Source organism: Aspergillus tanneri (genome assembly GCF_003426965.1).
Source record: "Aspergillus tanneri strain NIH1004 chromosome Unknown AapTan_1_pilon_pilon_pilon, whole genome shotgun sequence".
Taxonomy (NCBI): domain Eukaryota; kingdom Fungi; phylum Ascomycota; class Eurotiomycetes; order Eurotiales; family Aspergillaceae; genus Aspergillus; species Aspergillus tanneri.
The window spans coordinates 2,356,799-2,375,865 of NW_022984628.1; the positions used below are offsets into that span (position 1 = coordinate 2,356,799).

The window sequence follows — 19,067 nt, forward strand, 5'->3', positions numbered from 1 at the left end:
TAATGATCAGATGAAGTAGATATGGAAAAAGAGCAAAGGAAAATAAGACGAACGCCGTTCCCCACGTGCGGTATAAAAGTGACATGATCAGGAGGACATCAGCAACAATTCACACTCATTAGAATCAACCAGATCACTCGGGTGGTTCCACCATCACCGCGGGTCGTGTGTCCCCGTCGGAAGCAGCCTCTGACTCTGAAGTCCACTCCTTCTCTGAACTAGCTTTGCTGGACCGCGCCTGTATTTGAGCCGGTAGTGGGATAACCCGAACGCCTCCAGCACGGGTAAAGAAATCTTCCGTGCGAAGGCCCCGTACTTCGCTGGGATCGACTGATGTCATTTGGAGACCGTCGGCCTTTTTCTGTCGGATCAACTCCCGGACTGGGACCATAGCTGCGTCGCGGCAGGCTTCTTTGATGTCACTGCCGGACATACCCGCCATGGCTTTGACGAGATAGTGAAGGTCAAAATTTTCGCGGTCCACCTTGGTGTCCTTAAGAATAAGACTAAGAATTCGGAGTCGCTGCGCGGCCGGAGGGAGAACAACGGGGAATTTCTTCGGCATCCGTCTAAGAATTGCCTCGTCGATATCCTGGATACGGTTGGTTGCACCCAGCACGACGACACGCTGGGGTTCGCCCATGGAATTGGCAGATGTGAGACCGTCCCAGTGGGTCATGAACTCGGCTTTTACCATCCCACTCGCCTCATGCTCCCCACTGCGCCTGGTCCCTAGCACAGCGTCGATTTCGTCAATAAAGACGATGGAGGGTTGCAGCTTCCTGGCCAGCGAGAAGACCGCATTGACAAGCTTATTCGAATCACCGTACCATTTCTCGGTCAAAGTGGAGATATGCAGATTGATAAAGCACGCCCCACTCTCATGGGCGAGAGCCTTCGCCAGCATGGTCTTCCCGCACCCAGGTGGGCCATATAATAGAACTCCCGATGGAGCCGTAAGGAGCGAAGATGTGGAGGTGTAAAGGTGAGGCATGGTCAAGGGATAAATGACGGATTCTTTCAACTCTTCGATGATCTCACTCAGGCCGCCGATATCCTCAAAAGAAACGGGAATGTCATCTGGAGCAACGACATCCATCGCAATCGCTTGCTCGTACTGGTTGAGAACGAGGTCTCCGCGCTTTGGCCGGCGCCCTCGATTACCTTCTCCTCGTGGGGAATCTTCATCCGATTCATCTCCCCCGTCCAGTTTCCGTAGAATAGCGGCGGACTTGCGTTTTTGCTCCTCTTTCTTCTGGCTCTCGGGATCGAAATCAAGGCGGGAAAGGAGATAGCGGATGAGGAAATATGCAGAGGCCGACTAATGTGGCATCGTTAGTCCTGTCAGCTTTTGCGAGATTACCGAAGACTCACTGTGCCGGCAACCATCACCAACTCTTGCAAGAATTGCTGCCATCGTGGACCGCGTGCCGAAGCCATGAAGAAGCTTAGTAGAGAGACGGCAAACCAGAAAATACGGATCGAGGAAAACACAAAAATACAAAAGTCCGAAGAGCAAAACCAGCAACTCGATGGCAGCAGAAATGTCCCGAGGCCAGCAGGGGGTGTGAAATTGGAGAGACACGGAGAGATTGTCTGGGGACGTTGAGATGTGGCGCTTGACTCCATTCGGTGGCTTTTGCCTCGGTCACATGTTCACCGCCTGACATTGTTTGCGGAGAGTCGACGCGCCGGTCCGTTCTGCTGCTGGCAACGTGCCTTGATTGCACGGGCGGCATACATCCTAGTACATCTCTCTTTCTATATATCTCTCTCTATATAAGGAAATATAAAATATCATCAATATGCCACCAAAGCGCAAGGCGGCTGCGCGACTGTCTGGCTTAGCCGGCTCAGACGATGAGGACGTGATGCAGGTTAACGAAGCTCAGGAACTACGCCCAGCGAAGAAACCCAGAGGAAGGCCTCGTTCAAAAGCCACGGAAAATAAAACCCTAGTGAAGGCGAAAAAAGACTCACTGGCACCTCCGCAGGCCGTAGAGCCGACCACGAAACGCAACGCAAGGAGGGGACGGCCAAAGGGGGTTAGCAGCTCGGTGCACGCAGCGGAGACTCAGGAGACAAAGGAACAGGAACGTGACGAAGTGGAGGAGGGGGATACTGCTTCGCAGCTGGCAGAAAATGCGCCAGTTTCCCATAATGAGCGAGACACTCCGAAGCAAGCCTCGAAGGCCAAAAAAGCAGCGAAGCCTGCAGAAACCGCAGGCACACGTGGTCGGAAGAAAGTCAGCATGGAGAAAAAAGTACAGACTGATGGTGAATTCGAATACACTCCCACGGCGGTGCGACAGATCAAATCCCCCGAGAAACTGAAGGAGCAGATAGAGCAGCCGGAGCAACTGAAGAGACAACAACGAAGAGCCCAACCAGAAGCTGACAAGGGTAATGAGGTGCCCGAAGGTGAAAAGGATGTGCCAGATGTGGTGGTGGAGACAATGCTGCAGGATGGACCAGAGCAGTCCCGTTCTGGATCCGCATCACCAGCAAAGCGCCGACAATCAAGTCAACGAAACTTGCCGAGTTCCCCATTGAAGCGCAGAAGTGGAGGTTCCGGAGAAGACAAGAAAGGTGGTGGAGAACCGGAATTGAGACGCAGAATCGGCGACTTAACAAAGCAAAACGATGCTTTGGAGAACCGATATCGTATCCTCAAGGAGATTGGGATTGTGGAAGCAAATGCCAATATGGAAAAGTTACGGAAACAGTGTGAATCAATGAAGACCGGTCCGTATATCCTCGGACGTTTGCTCTCGCACCTGCTGACTGTTTTAGCTTCGGACAATGTCATTGCGTCTTTGAAAGAAGAGTTGGCGGCGCAAAAAGCACTTGGCCAGCAAAGCCGGGCACTTCAGAGACAGCTGAGGGAGCGCGATGATGAAATCTCGCGACTGAAATCGCAGGCTGAGGAAGCATCTTCTCAGGTTTCAGCCACCCAAAACGAAGTGAAAGCTCTTAAGACCAAACTTGCTGCTGCCCGAAATACCGCTGCTAGCCTGGAAAACGCCGCAATCAAAATGCCTGGCAGCGCAATCAAAGGCGGTGGTGCTGCCAACCGTGCCAACGCTGCAGCGAACGCTGAAGCGGCCCATGCGGCTCAGTTTGCGCAACTGAAGGAGGATCTATACAGTGATCTTACTGGGCTCATCATTCGGGACGTGAAGAAAAGAGAGAACGACCATTTGTATGACTGTATCCAGACTGGTATTAACGGAAGTGAGTGATCTTGGCTCCTCCCCGACTCCTGGTAACTAACCTGCTGACCCTTTGACTAACTTGATCCCAGCCCTTCATTTCAAGTTAGCTGTCCCTCTGGAATCATCATCTACCAACTTCGAGACTGCCGAGTTTCAGTATATTCCACTTTTGGATGAGAATCGAGATCGCGAGTTGGTGGATGTCCTTCCTGAATATCTTACGGTGGATATAACTTTTGTTCGCCAGCAAGCGTCGAAATTCTATACTCGAGTCATTGACGCGCTCACCAAACGACGATCCAGTTCATCTCGTTGAAACCCCCGTCGGACATGTCTTTCGCATTTGGGAAACAGGATTTTAAAAGAAAAGTTTCATTGTTTTGCGTCTGTTTTTCCAAATCTGGACTTGGTTGTTTTGATTTACCAATACTCCCCATTTGCATTGATTGGAGTCAGGGCGAAGTGTTTGACGCTCATGGGGAGTTTCATGATCTGCATAATTTTCTGGATAAGGCGAACGGTGCTTCTTGAATAACCATAGTGGGAGGTGGTAATCTGGACTATGTTGATTGATTGATCGTCTGCTTCATCTTGCCTGGTCCTGCGCTGTTGGGTCTTGTCGCTGTCCGTAACCACCCCAGGCACACGCAAAAGTGGCATCTTGCGATTCGGCCTGTCAGCTCTTTTTTATTCCTCTTCCTCCTCTTCTGTACTAATTAATTGGTTGGTTAATTATTTAATTGGACCTGGTTTTCTTTTATTTACCTATATTTTGCCATCCAAAATTTATTTATTTCCTTCCGCATCCTCTCCACCGGGGACTGGATTTTCTCCAGGGAAATCATGGCGCGTCTGGGCCGCGTTGGGTTTCTTACCCTGGCGGTGGTTTTCCACCTCATATATGCCTATTCGATCTTTGACATTTACTTTGTCAGTCCTATCGTAAGTGGCATGAGGTCATTTGCGGTTGAACGAGATCCCGAGATCGATGCCCCGGCCAGACGCCTTTTCCTGTTTGTTGCCGATGGCCTACGCGCTGATAAGGCCTTCCAACCATTGCCTGATCCCGACGAACCCGCTGGTGCAGCGAACAGCGAACCGATTCATCTTGCACCATTTATTCGATCCCGCGTGCTTTCCCATGGAACATTCGGAATTTCGCATACACGAGTGCCTACCGAGTCGAGACCCGGGCATGTTGCGCTTATCGCCGGCTTATACGAAGATGTTTCGTCCGTGACAACCGGTTGGAAATTGAACCCCGTGAACTTTGATAGTGTGTTCAACAGGAGCAGACACACATGGAGCTGGGGAAGCCCCGATATTTTGCCCATGTTCAAGGAGGGAGGAGTTCCAGGCAGGATTGATGCGCACATGTACACAGAAGAGGCGGAAGACTTTACAATGGATGCAACCAAACTTGACACCTGGGTTTTTGAAAATGTCAAAGACCTGTTTGAATCAGCAAAGACGGATCCGGAGTTGGACGCGAAGCTGCGGGATGATAAACTGGTGTTCTTCTTGCATCTTCTCGGTCTCGACACCACCGGCCACTCCTACCGTCCCTATTCGAAGGAATATCTGCATAATATCAAAATCGTGGACAAGGGGGTCCAGGAGATCACCAAACTTGTGGAGGAGTTTTATGCGGACGATAAAACTGCCTTCGTCTTCACTGCTGATCACGGCATGAGCGACTGGGGTAGCCACGGTGACGGTCATCCGGATAATACCAGGACGCCCCTTGTCGTCTGGGGTTCGGGCGTAGCTAGTCCGAGGTATACCCAGAATGGTTTCCCGTCAGGGCACGAGGACGGAGTTTCATCCGATTGGGGCCTGGATACGATCAAGCGTAATGATGTTGCGCAAGCTGATGTAGCAGCTCTTATGGCCTACTTGGTCGGGCTTGACTTCCCTACCAATTCGGTTGGTCAGCTTCCCCTACAATACATCAATGCCAGTCCAAAGGAAAAAGCGCTCGCCGCCCTTGCAAATACACAGGAAGTTCTGGAAATGTATCGCGTTAAAGAGGAGCAGAAGAGGGCCGCAGTGTTGCGCTATGTACCCTTTGCGCCTCTTGCGGACCAGGGCGAAGCCTCCATCGAGGAGCATCTCAACCAGATCAAAGTGCTGAATGCAAAAGGCTCATACGATGAGTCAATTAAGATGTCTTCGACACTGTTTGTCACCGCTTTGGAGGGCCTGCGCTATCTACAAACATATGACTGGCTCTTCCTAAGAACCATTATTACTTTTGGCTACTTGGGCTGGATCGCATATGCCCTTACAACAGTCATTGATTTGCATGTATTGCATGGTGCCACGGACTCCAATCGGACCCTATCGAGCACTATTTTTTTTTCGTCCACTCTTGTTGCACTCTTTTCGGTCCTACTATACCAGGGATCTTCCTGGCGGTACTACTTTTACGCCTTCTTCCCCATCTACTTCTGGGAAGAGGTTTTTGCTCGTAGAAAAGCGTTGACCGCTGGTCGCCGGAGTCTGTTGGGCCATGTTCGGTCCTCCAGCGGGGTTTTCGTATTAATTTTACAATCGCTGGCCTTCGTTGGCGTGCTGGAGGCGCTGGTACGTGTTGGGCTATTGTTTTGCATACATACCTGAGGGTTGGCTGACCGAGATTGCAATAGGTGCAATCCTACTTTTACCGGGAAATTTATACCGTCTGCTTTCTATTGGGAGCATTTTGGCCTCTAATCTATGGCATCAGATTTGTGAAGGCGCACAGATTGCTTTCTGCACCCTGGGCAATTGGCTGCAGCTTGATGAGTATTTTTACATTGCTGCCTGCCAACAAAGTTGAGGACATGAACAAGATGTACGTATGACCTCTCGGATACGGCATTGCGCCCTGCATTTCTAACCCTGGTCCTACAGAACTTATGGGGCATTATTGATGTTCTTCACTGGCCTACTGTATTTGTTGTTCGAAAACGAGATCTTACGGCGAAGCAAAACTTCAACGCAGTCTCCAGCCAGCTGTGGTTCGCGAACTGTCATGGGAATGCAGGTACGAGAAGCCCCTTGCTCACGACTGTATATTCCACAGTTATATTGCGGGGACTACCGAATTTAGTTACTAGGGACATCATTTGCTGATATCCGATAGGTTGGCATGATTCTCCTTGCCCTCATAGTCACCAGGTCTAGTGCAGCCTCTATTCAGGCTAAGCAAGGTCTTCCACTGGGTAACCAAGTGGTTGGATGGTTTGTCTTGGGTAAGTGCAGGGAAATTTTAGTAATTCTGCTGGCCTGGTGCTAACATCCGTTGCCATCTAGTTGCCTCACTTCTGCTGCCATTCCTGCACCGACTATATCCCCGCAGCCACTACTTGCACCGACTGATGGTTATCTTTCTCACCTTCTCCCCGACTTTCATTATCCTTACCATTTCGTATGAGGGTCTCTTCTATTTTGTGTTTTGCATGACCGTGATCACATGGGTTCGGCTAGAACATGCTATCTACGTCCATACTCATGCCAAGGAGGAAGGCAAAGGGTCTGCCACCCCCAAGAGAGCGAGTACGGAATCGACCACGATTGTCCAAGGTCAGACATACAGGTACCGTGCGCTTGGCATTTCTGATGCGCGCGTGGCGCTGTTTTTCTTCTTTCTCCTCCAATCGGCATTTTTCAGTACCGGAAACATAGCGTCGGTCTCCTCATTTTCGCTGGACAGCGTGTACCGGCTCGTTCCGGTGTTCAATCCCTTTAGTCAGGGGGCACTGCTAATCTTAAAGCTCCTAATCCCATTCGCCATCATCAGCGCCAATCTAGGGCTTTTGAACCGTCGGCTGGAGGTTGCGCCCAGCGCTCTCTTCATGGTGGTCATGTCCATCTCGGACGTCATGACGCTCAACTTCTTCTACATGGTCCGGGATGAGGGCTCGTGGCTCGACATCGGCACGACAATCAGCCACTTCTGCATTGCCAGTTTCCTGTGCACGTTTGTAGCCGGGCTGGAATTTCTGAGTGAGGTATTCATTAGCGGCGTTGACGTTGGGCCCACCGCCACCGCCGTCAGAGCCGCTGTCACGGATGCTGTCAACGGTCCTATCGACAGCGCTTCTCTGGGGAAGTGTGATGGGGTGAATGGGGCAAAGACTCGATAGGCGTGGGCCACCCGTGATGAATTGTAAATGTTTTATACGTGTGATATAGACCACTAGTTGCATTGGGTAATATTAAACTCTCCTATTTGCGCTGAATGAGTCGATCGTGTACGGAGTAGCTTTGGCGGACTGTATCAAAGGCACGGCATTTGATAGAGAGCCGCTTTTGATCCGCGTGTGTCAAGCCGGCTTGCAGGTGTGTCTGCCCATCTACTCGAATTATCATGACTCGTTCCTACAGTGCACTGGAGGGCTGATCACTGACTGACTGGTTTCCGATTGCATACCCTTAATGTAAATCAGGCTGGAACGTGTCCCCAACCAGGCGTTCCAGTAGGGATGTTTCTTTTTTTATATATATTTGTGTTTTTTATTTGTTAATTAATTTCAATCTAATTTTTGCTTTTCCCTAGGCCTCTTATGTCGCTGCCTCTGCTAGGTACTCTGTAACATATTGAACCGAGGCATCACGAGCTACGGAGAAAATAGAGCATGACGTTAGTAGAGGGGCATAAGCACACGCCTAGACCACAATACGACCCAGATGCGCCCGCCGTGTCAGAATCAGAATCAGAATCAGATAGGCAGGTAGCTTGGGAGAATTGCGGGGAGCCAACCATCTGGATCCTTTTCAGGGACGTACTCATGGAGTGTGTGACACTGTTTTTATTTTACTTTTATTCTTTACTTGCTTGGTTGTTTTGTGCGGGGAAACTTCCGGAACCCAGAGGGGAATGGATTGCGAGGGCTTTCGGAGTACATCTACCAGGTAACTCTCTACTATCAGATAGGTAGGTCATCCTCTGGATTGGATGGTTTCCCCTTACTGGAATTACTTTCCACTCATCAGATATCGAGGGGATAAAATAGTATTTTTTTTTTAAAAAAAAAAAAAGAAAGAAAGAAAGAAAGAAAGAAAATTAAAAGGTCTCCCGTATCTTCCCGCGTAGCTCCAGAGTAGTCAGGGGGGTGGCGAAGGAATCTCCCCAGATTTGACCAGTAAGATGAAATATGCCCCGGGTTTTAGTTGTGGGAAATCTCAAATCATCTTATCGCACGACTTCGGGAGGGTAGGGAAGGAAATGACGAATCCGGGGTTAGGAAGGGATCGGGAAGACGGAAACCAGGAGAAGCCCGACCGTTAGTTACCTATACGGAGAGTTACCTAGAGGATGACTCGGTCCTCTTGCCTCCTAATTATCTACCTAGTCCTCCTAGTCTCGGAGTCTGAGTCTTTCGCCGTGAACGGACATTGGATTGGTACGGAAACTACACTAGTCATGGGACCATTGGGACCTAAGGTCACCCACCTCTCTTTCACGGACAAGGCCGAAAAATCGGACGGACTAGAGTTTCATGGATTGAGCTCAACTTCTCTGGAGTAACTCTAGTACGGAATACGTACTAAGTGAAGAAGATAACAGGTACCGAGAGGTTCTAAGAATGGGAACCAAGTAGCGCTACGAATTGGTCATGTGGATACGGATCCCCTGGTGGAGAAGGTATCCAAGGATTTAAAGGAAGGGTCTGAGGGTCTGACCAGAAGAGAGAGAAAAAGTGGGTTGGATATAACATGAATGAAGTCAAGAACCTGGTTAGTTTTGGAGTAGGCTGAGAGAATCGAGAGATTCCCCTTTGGATCAGTCTGGACGGAGCATTTTGGTACGAATACGTGGTATACGGAGTGCTCGGCAAGGACGCATCCCACGTATATAGATATAGGAATATTATAACTATAGTAATCTCTTGCACGAGGCAGTGATGGAATGAAGCCACCGGCGACGGAGCAAATACTAAGCAGCTTCCCCACAGATGATCCTATTCTCTATTGCCACTCCTTGTCCGCCTCCTCCTTCCACCTCATCCTCACCTGTCACACTGTTCATTACGACTATTCCATTCAAAATATTTTTTGTTTTTTGTCGCGACATTCCATTCCACTACGACAACTCCCAAATTCTAATCCTAAACCAAGCTCCTCTGGGATTCTTTCCGGTTCCTGGTGCGCCTCTCGACTTGACCGCACCCCCGGCATATCCCCCCCCTCTCCATCTCATCAATCCATTGATCCATCCTTCCCTCACGTTGCGGTCGCATCGGTCGAGTCCACAACTCATCTCAACTTTCCCCCGTAACTGTATTCAGGGTAAGAATTCGGGGGTTTCTCCCTTAACACACGAAACAAAAAGCACTTTGCGACTTGCTCTGTGGCTGGGTTTTAATAGTTCCTTCATTTTTTTTTAAATCTTTTTTTCCCTTCGACTTTTTCTCTCTTATTCTCTCGCTTTTTTTTTTCTCTTACCTTCACTCTATCTTCTCCTCCACCTACGACAAAATCTCCCGATTTCTTCGCGTCTCATCCTCGTCGCCCCGGACGTCTTTTTGGCTGCCTTTCTCTGAATGGATACCTTTTGGCCATGAGTACAGCAGGAGAAAATCAGACCGATTCTAGGACCTCCAGACCCAGCCCAGCCCCGAGTACCGCGGGCTCGACGGGAACCTCAGGACTTACCGTGCGCGCTGGCTCAACCGGACAGATGAGTTTTCGAAGGTGTGTGATAATTGCGCGTTTTGTTGTCGGTTTTTATTCCCTTTATTCTAGTCGTGGGGTTGGGTTGAGATGGTGGACACTAGACCACCGAAACAAAAGGAAGAATATGTTATGTGGGAGGAAAGCCGGAATCAAAAACTTCAGCCCAAATTGAGATTTAGGTGCCAACTTATAGATGCTAATCGATTTTATCTAATCTTGCTTCTAGACAACGTGCGTCGCGTGCTTGTGAGGTACGTATTGCTCCTATGAGGTGGACGCGACCTTGGTGCCTCGGCACCTCGGCTCAGCTTCTCGTGCAATGCTGTTGCCCCCATCAAATCATGCAACCATGATAACATGCTGAACAAGGATTGTTGCTAACTCTTATCTTTTTTTCACTTGTGAAGACGTGCCATGCTCGAAAAGTATGTGGTGTTTCTCTTTTTTGCTTTTTCTCTCCGCCGTTTTGCCTCCCGGTCGCAGGAGAACTAACCCGCTTCATCCACTTAGGTGCGCTGCGATGCTGCCAGCTTGGGCGTGCCTTGCACCAACTGTGTAGCCTTTTCGATCGAGTGCAAGATCCCTACGCCGAAACGTAAAAAGAACCAGACAAAAACCAAGGAGGCTAGCGTGTATGTCCTGCTGACTGAAAGCATGTGGTGCCACCTGTCGGTCATTGCTGATGCCGGATGTCTCATAGGACCAACGAAAACGAAAACGAAACGCCGACCGAGAACCCGGAGCTCAGGCAGGAAACTCCCGTCCGAGATGGTAAGGATGCTTTTGGCTACCGAAACAATCAAATGGCCGTCGACGGGATACCGGCTACAGCCCTCTCAGAGGTGGAGGCCGCTCAGGAGGCACACCTCAACTCTGCCTACGCCCAGTTCATGAAGCCCAAATTCGCACGTGCCCCCATCAAGGAGGCGGGTCGGGTCGCCTATCTCGGCGAGTCGTCGAATTTGTCACTCTTGGTGCAGGATCGCCATGGGACGACAGATGTGGTGCATTACCCTCTCCCGCCCAATATGCGTGGGTCGCGGGCAAGAGTTGCGGATCTGGACAACCTCGAATTGGATATTCTTCACCAGCGTGGTGCGTTCCTGCTACCTCCCAAACCGCTGTGTGATGAGCTCGTGGAGGACTATTTCAAATGGGTGGCGCCGGTAGTCCCCATCGTCAATCGCAGTCGCTTCATGCGGCATTATCGCGACCCTAAGAACCCGCCTTCCTTGCTGCTTCTTCAGGCGATACTTCTGGCCGGCTCCCGAGTCTGTACGAACCCGCAACTGATGGATGCCAATGGCTCGACCACTCCGGCGGCCATGACGTTCTACAAACGGGCCAAGGCGCTATACGACGCGAATTACGAGGACGACCGTGTCACCATCGTTCAAGCCCTCGTTCTCCTGGGTTGGTACTGGGAGGGTCCCGAAGGTAATATTTATCACCTGCTACGATGTGTACTATTTCAGTGGCAGAACACCGCTAACGTTCAATAGATGTTACCAAGAATGTCTTCTACTGGACTCGGGTGGCGATCGTTGTTGCACAGGGCTCGGGAATGCACCGAAGGTATGATGAGCCTCCCGTTGTCTGTGAAACGTAGCGAGTGAGAGGGCGGCACAACTAACAGGGCCATAGTGTGGAATCATCGCAACTTAGCAAGCCGGACAAGAGACTATGGAAGCGAATCTGGTGGACGCTTTTTACCCGAGATCGCTCCGTGGCAGTGGCGCTGGGACGCCCTATTGGGATCAACACGGATGACTCGGACGTGGGGATGCTGACCGAGGAGGACTTCATTGAAGACGAGATTGATATTGCTGCCGAGTATCCGCCCGACCCTGTCCATGTGCAGTTCTTCCTCCAGTATGTGAAGCTGTGCGAGATTATGGGGCTCGTCCTCTCGCAGCAGTACTCGGTCGCCTCGAAATCCAGACGCATGAACGCCATGGATTTAACCCATTCCGACATGGCCCTGGCCGATTGGCTGCAGAACTGTCCCAAGGAAGTCTGCTGGCACCGGCAACGACATCACTTCTTGGCTGCCCTCCTTCACGCAAATTATTAGTAAGTGATGCAGAATCTGGGGATGAGCCCGTTGCTGACGTGACGACAGCACCACACTTTGTCTATTACATCGAGCACACATGCCCCCGGCGTCGTCCGCGCCTGGCAGCTATCGCGTGGAGGAGATGGCATACCCGTCGCGGACTATTGCTTTCCAAGCGGCCGGAATGATCACCTCGATTGTCCAGAATCTGCAGACCCACCGAGAAATTCGATACGCTCCAGCATTTATGTACAGTTCCCCCCCCCTTTTCCCGCGTCTTTCTTTGGACCTGCTAACACTGAACAGTGTCTACAGTTTGTTCTCCGCCCTGATTATGCACGTCTACCAAATGCGATCGTCGGTGCCCTCGGTTGTGGCAAACTGTCAGGAGAGGATCAACATCTGCATGCAGGCGCTGAAGGACGTCTCGAAGGTGTGGCTCGTAGCCAAGATGGTGAATACACTGTTTGAATCCATTCTCGGGAACAAAGCCCTGGAGGAACGCCTCCAGAAGGCAGCCGGGAAGAGACATCAGAAAGTAAAACCTGACGGGTCCCAATCGCAATCCTCAAGGAGGCACGATCCACCCAAGCGTAAATTCGATGACATGGACCTGGGACTACCCAACGGAGGACCCACGCCGCCGGTATCGTACGAGCGATCTCGTCCCCAAACCCCGGCGGTCACCCCGTCGCGGGAGATGGGACCACCGGGTTTGAGCGTGCCCCAGGGCTCCCCGACGGCGGTGCGGGAAGGCAATTCTCGCAGCAACACGCGGCCGACCACGCCGTTCAATGGCCAGTTCTCGCTGCCTGCGACGCCACCGGACCTGTTCCTCGTCACGCGAACGTCGCCTAACCTGTCTCCCTCCCTGTGGGAGAACTTCCAGCCGGACCAGCTGTTCCCGGATGGTACCGCCATCTTCCCAGAATTGGCGTCGCCGCAGGGCCCCAATGCGGTCGATCCACAGCTACAGATGCAGTCGCAGCTTCCGCCGCAAGGGCTGGAGCAACGGCCGATGATGCCGCAACAGCACATGGCGTCGCGCAGCATGTCCATGTCGCAGAGCAGTCCCGAACTGCTCTCGAACATGGCCGCACCGGGCATGACGATGCAAGGACAACCGGCACAACCGGCACAACCGATGTTCGGGCTGGACGGTCAGCAGTGGCCGATGCATGGGTTAGAGGCGCCGTTGGGCGGCGCACCGATGGATGCAACGAGCCAGGATGACAATTGGAGCAGCAGTTCTCGCAGTGGACCGACGGCGCCAACGACGTTGAACGTGGAAGATTGGTAAGTTGATTCTGGATGGCGGTTAAGTCAGAGGCTAACGTGGTTTAGGTTCCAATTCTTCGGCATCAACGGCAGCTTTGGCGAGATGGCGACTTGATAGCGTAGGCATGCGATGACCTGGGCTGTACAACATGATCGGCGTTTGGGTTGCAATTAGGTTTTGAGCTGTTGCCGTGGATAGGGTGGTATGATGATTGACATTGGACGGCGTTGTGCATATATATGATTGTACATAGATGGATATGAATGATGGTAGTTCTTGTACTCTGTAAAGTAGAGAATTCTTTATTCTCAAGTTCCAATTGAGGCCTTAGGCATTTAACTTCCCAAAAAAACACTAGTGGATGACGACATCGTCCATAGGGACCCTGGCCAATCAGCGACTGAGAATCACCTGACTGGATTCCGGGGAATGTTCACAAGGATTCATTCGGCGTCCACTCCTTTCATCCCATGATTCATATCCTATCCCCTTCATCCGTGTCTTTACATCATCTTCTTTGCATTGCATTACTTTTCGTAGTCGTGCCATTGTTCTCCCCTGGCGTAGTCCCCGTCGAATCTCTTGCGGTGACTCACCCCTTACCGTTTCCCGCAGCGATGTCGGCCTCCGCCAGCGCCGCCATGAAGAAGGCCTATCCTTCTGTCGACCTGGAGGGCCACAATCTGCCTCCATCACCCGCTCCTTCGAGCCCGCATACGGGTCGACGCTATGCCATTGCTACTGAGCTGGTCTACACCGAGGGCAATGACCAATACAATGCCAGCAGCATTCCCATCTACCAGGTACGATCCAGAGTGTATTGGGGTTAGACGCAAATACTGATAGTTTATCAGAGTGCCACATTTAAACAAACCTCGGGCGGTGGCGGCGGAGAATACGATTACACTCGCTCTGGTAACCCCACACGAACGCATCTGGAGCGACACCTGGCCAAGATCATGTCAGCGCAGCGGGCCCTGGTGGTCTCATCTGGCATGGCCGCGTTGGATGTCATAACGCGTTTACTACGCCCCGGAGACGAGGTGGTGACCGGGGACGATCTGTACGGTGGCACAAACCGACTGCTGAAATACCTGTCGACGCACGGCGGCATTGTAGTGCACCACGTGGACACGACGCGGCCGGAAGCGGTGCGGGAAGTGTTGAGCGACAAGACCAGTATGGTACTGCTGGAGACACCGACTAACCCGCTGATTAAGGTGGTGGATATCCCGCAGATCGCGACGGCGGCACACGAGGCGAACGCGAACTGTCTGGTGGCGGTGGACAACACGATGCTGTCGCCACTGCTGCTGAATCCGCTGGAGTTGGGGGCGGATATCGTGTACGAGAGCGGCACCAAGTATCTGTCTGGTCATCACGATCTCATGGCGGGGGTGATTGCAGTCAATGACCTAGAACTAGGCGAGCGACTATACTTCCCGATCAACGCGTCCGGATGTGGGTTGTCGCCGTTCGATTCGTGGCTGCTGATGCGCGGGGTCAAGACGCTCAAGGTGCGGCTGGACCAGCAGCAGACCAATGCGCAGCGCATCGCCGAGTTCCTCGAGTCGCACGGGTTCAAGGTGCGGTATCCAGGGCTGCGGTCGCATCCGCAGTATGCGCTGCACCACTCGATGGCGCGGGGGTCCGGGGCGGTGCTGTCGTTCGAGACGGGCGATGTGGGGGTGAGCGAGCGTATTGTCGAGAGTGCTAAATTGTGGGCGATCAGCGTGAGTTTCGGGTGCGTGAACAGTCTGATCAGTATGCCGTGTCGGATGAGTCACGCCAGTATTGATGCGAAGACGCGGGCGGAGCGAGCAATGCCGGAGGATCTGATCCGGTTGTGTGTGGGGATTGAAGATGTGGATGATTTGATTGATGATCTACGACGAGCGGTATGTCTCTGATTCTTCTCTGATTCTTATGATTTTTCTAACATAGGACAGTTGGTGCAAGCGGGCGCGGTTAACGTGAGATTGGATGATATCGAGGCGAGTCAGTAAGACGGATATTGGCGTCAGGCGTGTATATTTTTTGAGTAGAGTTATGAACAATCTAGAATCAGCTGTATCTTGTATGTTCTATTGATTCTGTCAGTGTACACTACGTCTACGTATAGATGATAGATACCTCGAGGTAATGATTATTATGATCCTTAGAGAGATAGATAGTAGATAGATAGATCACCATGAAAATGCCTCCGTATGCAAATACAACTCAGCCTTTCCCTGCGCCGCCGCCGCCGCATTTCGCACATCATGCAGCATCGAGGCCGGACCACAGGCATACACAGCCAATCGTGCCGTGGCCGTAGTTGCAGTCTGTGTGACAACGGCGTGGAGATCCGGTCGACCGCGCTGGATTGACTCTGCCTCTGCCTCTGCCTCTGCCTTTACCTCGGACTGAATCTGGTTCTGATTCTCGCGCAGATTCTTCTCGAGTTCAACAACATTATCCCCATGCATACCAGACACAGAAATGGAAGAAGTGGAAAAAAGAGAAGTATCATGAATCCGAACCTGACCGACACTCTGCCCATCAATTTCTGCAATCTCATCCCGAAACCAACGGGCCATATCTGTCGATCGACTCGTATAAACGATCTGTATATTTATATTTTCCGGGGCATTTCGCCGACAGATATCCGACACAACACTCAGAGCGAATCCCCCTCCTGATCCGCCCGCGATGACTAGTACCGTATCGAACGATGACCCGGTTGTGTCTGGGATCCCGCCGTACGGACCCTCGAGAAGCACGGTGGTATGAAATCCAGGGGACTGTTGAGCCAACCGGTCTAATCGAGCTGTGATTCCTGTTTGCGGCTTCAAGTAGAAGATCATCTGAGCGGGGGTGCCCGTGACGACGGGGTCATGTGTTAACGAGGAGATAGTAAACGGATGGGCAGTGAGACAGTGCAGACCGAGTTGAGGCGTACAGAACCGTAGAAAGATATGTTGACCTGGCGTCCAGGAGACCACCACCGTGGGGATAGTAATACGTAGTAGTCCACAGGGAAGACGGTCGATTTGAGCGCGATGACGCCCGTGGATCAAGGTGGTTCTGATGCCCGCAACAGCAAGAGAGAAGAGATACAACGCGCCCGTCGCGATGAAATAATCCCACGAGGACAGCCGGAAGTCACAATGCAGAAAGAAAAAAAGGACGAAGACCAACGCGGCGAGGAGATGAGTCGCCTTGAAGAACTCGTAGTATCGACGACGGAACGCAGGCAACGACATCACAGTCAGATACGTCTGAAAGATCAAGGCCACGACACCCGTCCAGTAAGTGACGCTGGACCGCCACTGATGGACCATATCGCCCTTTCGGATGTGGAAGATGATGAAAGGAAAGGTGTGCACGAGAGCCAGGACGAACATGGCGTAGCTGGTCCAGTGGTGGAAGACCTGCAGACGGTCGTGCGAGATGCCGGTCAGGGCAGAGACCAGATTGGCTTTGGTGCTGAGAGCCAGCACGAAAGGGAGCAGGGCCAAAGCCATCCATCCGGTGCGCGTGGCGATGGGCGGACTGTTGCCGTAGGAGGCATTGCGAGGCCAGTAGTAGGGCTGGGGGACCAGGGTGAGAAGCAGGAAGAAGAGGAATCCGACGCCGAGAACGAGGAGGACGCCCAGCGAGGGGGTGCCCGGTTGAAGGGAGCGGTAGGAGATGGATCGGACGGTGGATATGGCTCGTTGGATGGGATTATTCCTTTTATGTCGCTGGAGGGGAGGATAGGACAGGAGATGGCGCAGAGTGAAGAAGGCGATGAAGGCGATGAGGAAGTAGACGGTATTGAGGGCGTAGACGTGGTCTGCTTCATACCTGGGATAGATTAGCAGAATATCTAGAAAGAATAAAAGGGATAAGAAGATACCAATAACGCCAGTGTCCTCGTCGATAAGCACATTGCTCTGGAGTCAATTTGCAAGTGTCTGCTCGCGAGGAATGCAGCAGCACCGGTTGGTCCAGCCAGGGAAGACCAGAGGTCTCTTTGTGCATCATCTTGATTTACCTGAAGAGAGGGAAATCTCTGAATATCTCTGGACTCTAGAGATCTCTACATAAATCTAAAATCTAACATTGATCATCCCTAGATCATCCCAAGCGGATGCTCGCAATTGAGCAGATTGTGAGCACATTTGAGTGCATTCTTTAGGGTTTCATTCCACACGGGGGCGGAATCCCTTCGTGTATGCTTTCTCATTATTCCGGTCATTCTGTCATTCTGTCTTAACTATTTACTTCGTCGCTACTATAGGATATTGCCTCTCCACCTGACAAGATGGCGTTTCTGTGTCCCCCCAGATGCCATGATCCTGCAGAGCTTGATATCCCCCACGCAGACTGTCTGCTGCAATCCCCTTGGCCCTCAGCACACTCGTAGCCACGCGCGCCGTGTCCCCATGGTAGCACACCACCAACACATGGCGTCCCTGCAGCGTTTTGACCGTCGTGGGCGTGAACAACCCCTCCAGCTCCCTCCACTGTGCTTCTAACACCCTCGGATCCGAGAACGGCTTGGGCGTGTGTGCATCCAGACTCTGCAGTGTCACATTGACCGATCCGGGCAGATGCCAAGATCCAAAGTCCGTTGCCGTTCGCAGGTCCAACACGCTGCATTGCGCTCGCAGCGTGATGCGGCCGAGGAGACTCGGACCGCTCCATGCCTTGGGCATCTCGTAGAAATGTGTAAACAGCACCACCGGGCTGCGTTCCCAGCTCTCGTCGTAGCGGTAGACGTCCACCTGCGTCAGATGCTCGTTCTGGATCGCTGGGAACTCTTCCTTTCCGAGCTTCTCAAAGTACTCACCAATGTACTGATACGGCAGGTCGCAGCATAGAAACACACAATGCACCAATCCGTCTGCCCCCGCCAGCTCCGCCAGCGTCCCGGCCGTCCGTCGCTTCTCCAGCATCTGGAAGAGCCCTTGCAGATTGAATCCGGACGATGGCCCGCAGACCAGGCCTGCTCGACAGAGCTCCAGCGACCGCGTGTACGAGTCGTGCGAGTTCACCTCTTCGATCGAATCCACTGCCGCCCTCCAGGGAAACTCCACCGGCTTCAGCAGCGCCAGTGATCGCGGCCCTGGCACCCGGTCGCCCGGCGCCGTGCACACCCCCAGTCGCAGCACCGAGGGCTTGACCTGCTGGAAATACGTCCCCAGCCCCGTCATCGTGCCCGACGTGCCCATCCCCGCGCAGAGCACCGTGATCTCCGGTAGCTGCGCGAAGATCTGGGGGCCCGTCCACCGCACGTGCGCTCCCCAGTTGTCGTCGTTCTCGTACTGGTTGGGGTTGAGCACTGCCGTAGACTGCTGCCCCTGATGCCGCGCGTTCTGGATGCCGCCGCGCTCGTCAAACGGCTCCGGCTGCGACGGTCCGCCGAAGAGCGTAATCTGGAGCCCGAAGAACTGCATCAGGCGCAGCTTCGCTTCGCTGGTCTTGTTGCTGAGAAACGCCCGCACATCCTGGACCCCATGCATGGCGCGCGCGATCATCGACATCGAGATCACCGTAGACCCTGAACTGTATTCGATGATCGTCTTCGTTTGGCCCGCCACCATGTGCTTTTCCAGCATGTTCATGGCTATCTCGTTAGTACAAGTCTACTCTGTCTAGGCTGGGTCGTACCTGGCATGGCTTTGACATTGTTGGCCGGGTGCATGGTCATCATCTTGGCGTAAATGTGCACCCCATCTTGATAGTATGGGTTCAGATATTCCGGCAGCTCCACCAAGGGCAGAGGCGGCTGACAATCGGGATCAAAATATTGTTTGAGCGAGTCCGCCCCACGGTATACATTTCGTTCGGGAGGCATCGTAGAAAATGCAAGGAAAGATCTGTGCGG

The 19,067-nt window shown here is 52.4% G+C and overlaps 6 protein-coding genes across 6 annotated transcripts; 4 read left to right on the top strand and 2 right to left on the bottom strand.

Moving 5' to 3' along the window:
• Positions 1 to 133: 133 nt before the first annotated feature.
• On the bottom strand, positions 134 to 1,440 carry ATNIH1004_002785 (protein-degrading AAA family ATPase MSP1; the record flags this gene model as incomplete). The annotated part of the gene is made up of 2 exons (XM_033567470.1): positions 134 to 1,321; positions 1,375 to 1,440. 2 exons carry the CDS (start codon positions 1,438 to 1,440, stop codon positions 134 to 136), a joined length of 1,254 nt encoding a protein of 417 aa, XP_033429465.1.
• Positions 1,441 to 1,805: 365 nt separating this feature from the next.
• Positions 1,806 to 3,531, top strand: ATNIH1004_002786 (putative chromosome segregation protein (Pcs1); the record flags this gene model as incomplete). The annotated part of the gene is made up of 3 exons (XM_033567471.1): positions 1,806 to 2,745; positions 2,794 to 3,234; positions 3,305 to 3,531. 3 exons carry the CDS (start codon positions 1,806 to 1,808, stop codon positions 3,529 to 3,531), a joined length of 1,608 nt encoding a protein of 535 aa, XP_033429466.1.
• Positions 3,532 to 4,058: 527 nt separating this feature from the next.
• Positions 4,059 to 7,345, top strand: MCD4_1 (mannose-ethanolamine phosphotransferase MCD4; the record flags this gene model as incomplete). Its single annotated transcript, XM_033567472.1, has 5 exons — positions 4,059 to 5,801; positions 5,864 to 6,051; positions 6,111 to 6,243; positions 6,343 to 6,451; positions 6,513 to 7,345. 5 exons carry the CDS (start codon positions 4,059 to 4,061, stop codon positions 7,343 to 7,345), a joined length of 3,006 nt encoding a protein of 1,001 aa, XP_033429467.1.
• A 2,537-nt stretch (positions 7,346 to 9,882) lies between these two features.
• On the top strand, positions 9,883 to 13,327 carry farA (CeGAL family transcription factor; the record flags this gene model as incomplete). The annotated part of the gene is made up of 9 exons (XM_033567473.1): positions 9,883 to 9,896; positions 10,105 to 10,129; positions 10,389 to 10,510; positions 10,579 to 11,315; positions 11,381 to 11,453; positions 11,523 to 11,951; positions 12,001 to 12,183; positions 12,250 to 13,230; positions 13,279 to 13,327. The coding sequence occupies 9 exons, from the start codon at positions 9,883 to 9,885 to the stop codon at positions 13,325 to 13,327; spliced, it is 2,613 nt and encodes an 870-aa protein (XP_033429468.1).
• A 503-nt stretch (positions 13,328 to 13,830) lies between these two features.
• Positions 13,831 to 15,219, top strand: STR3 (cystathionine beta-lyase STR3; the record flags this gene model as incomplete). Its single annotated transcript, XM_033567474.1, has 3 exons — positions 13,831 to 14,016; positions 14,068 to 15,111; positions 15,163 to 15,219. The coding sequence occupies 3 exons, from the start codon at positions 13,831 to 13,833 to the stop codon at positions 15,217 to 15,219; spliced, it is 1,287 nt and encodes a 428-aa protein (XP_033429469.1).
• Positions 15,220 to 15,399: 180 nt separating this feature from the next.
• ATNIH1004_002790 (putative cysteine synthase B) lies at positions 15,400 to 19,037 on the bottom strand (the record flags this gene model as incomplete). The annotated part of the gene is made up of 3 exons (XM_033567475.1): positions 15,400 to 17,041; positions 17,462 to 18,806; positions 18,851 to 19,037. 3 exons carry the CDS (start codon positions 19,035 to 19,037, stop codon positions 15,400 to 15,402), a joined length of 3,174 nt encoding a protein of 1,057 aa, XP_033429470.1.
• Positions 19,038 to 19,067: the final 30 nt, after the last annotated feature.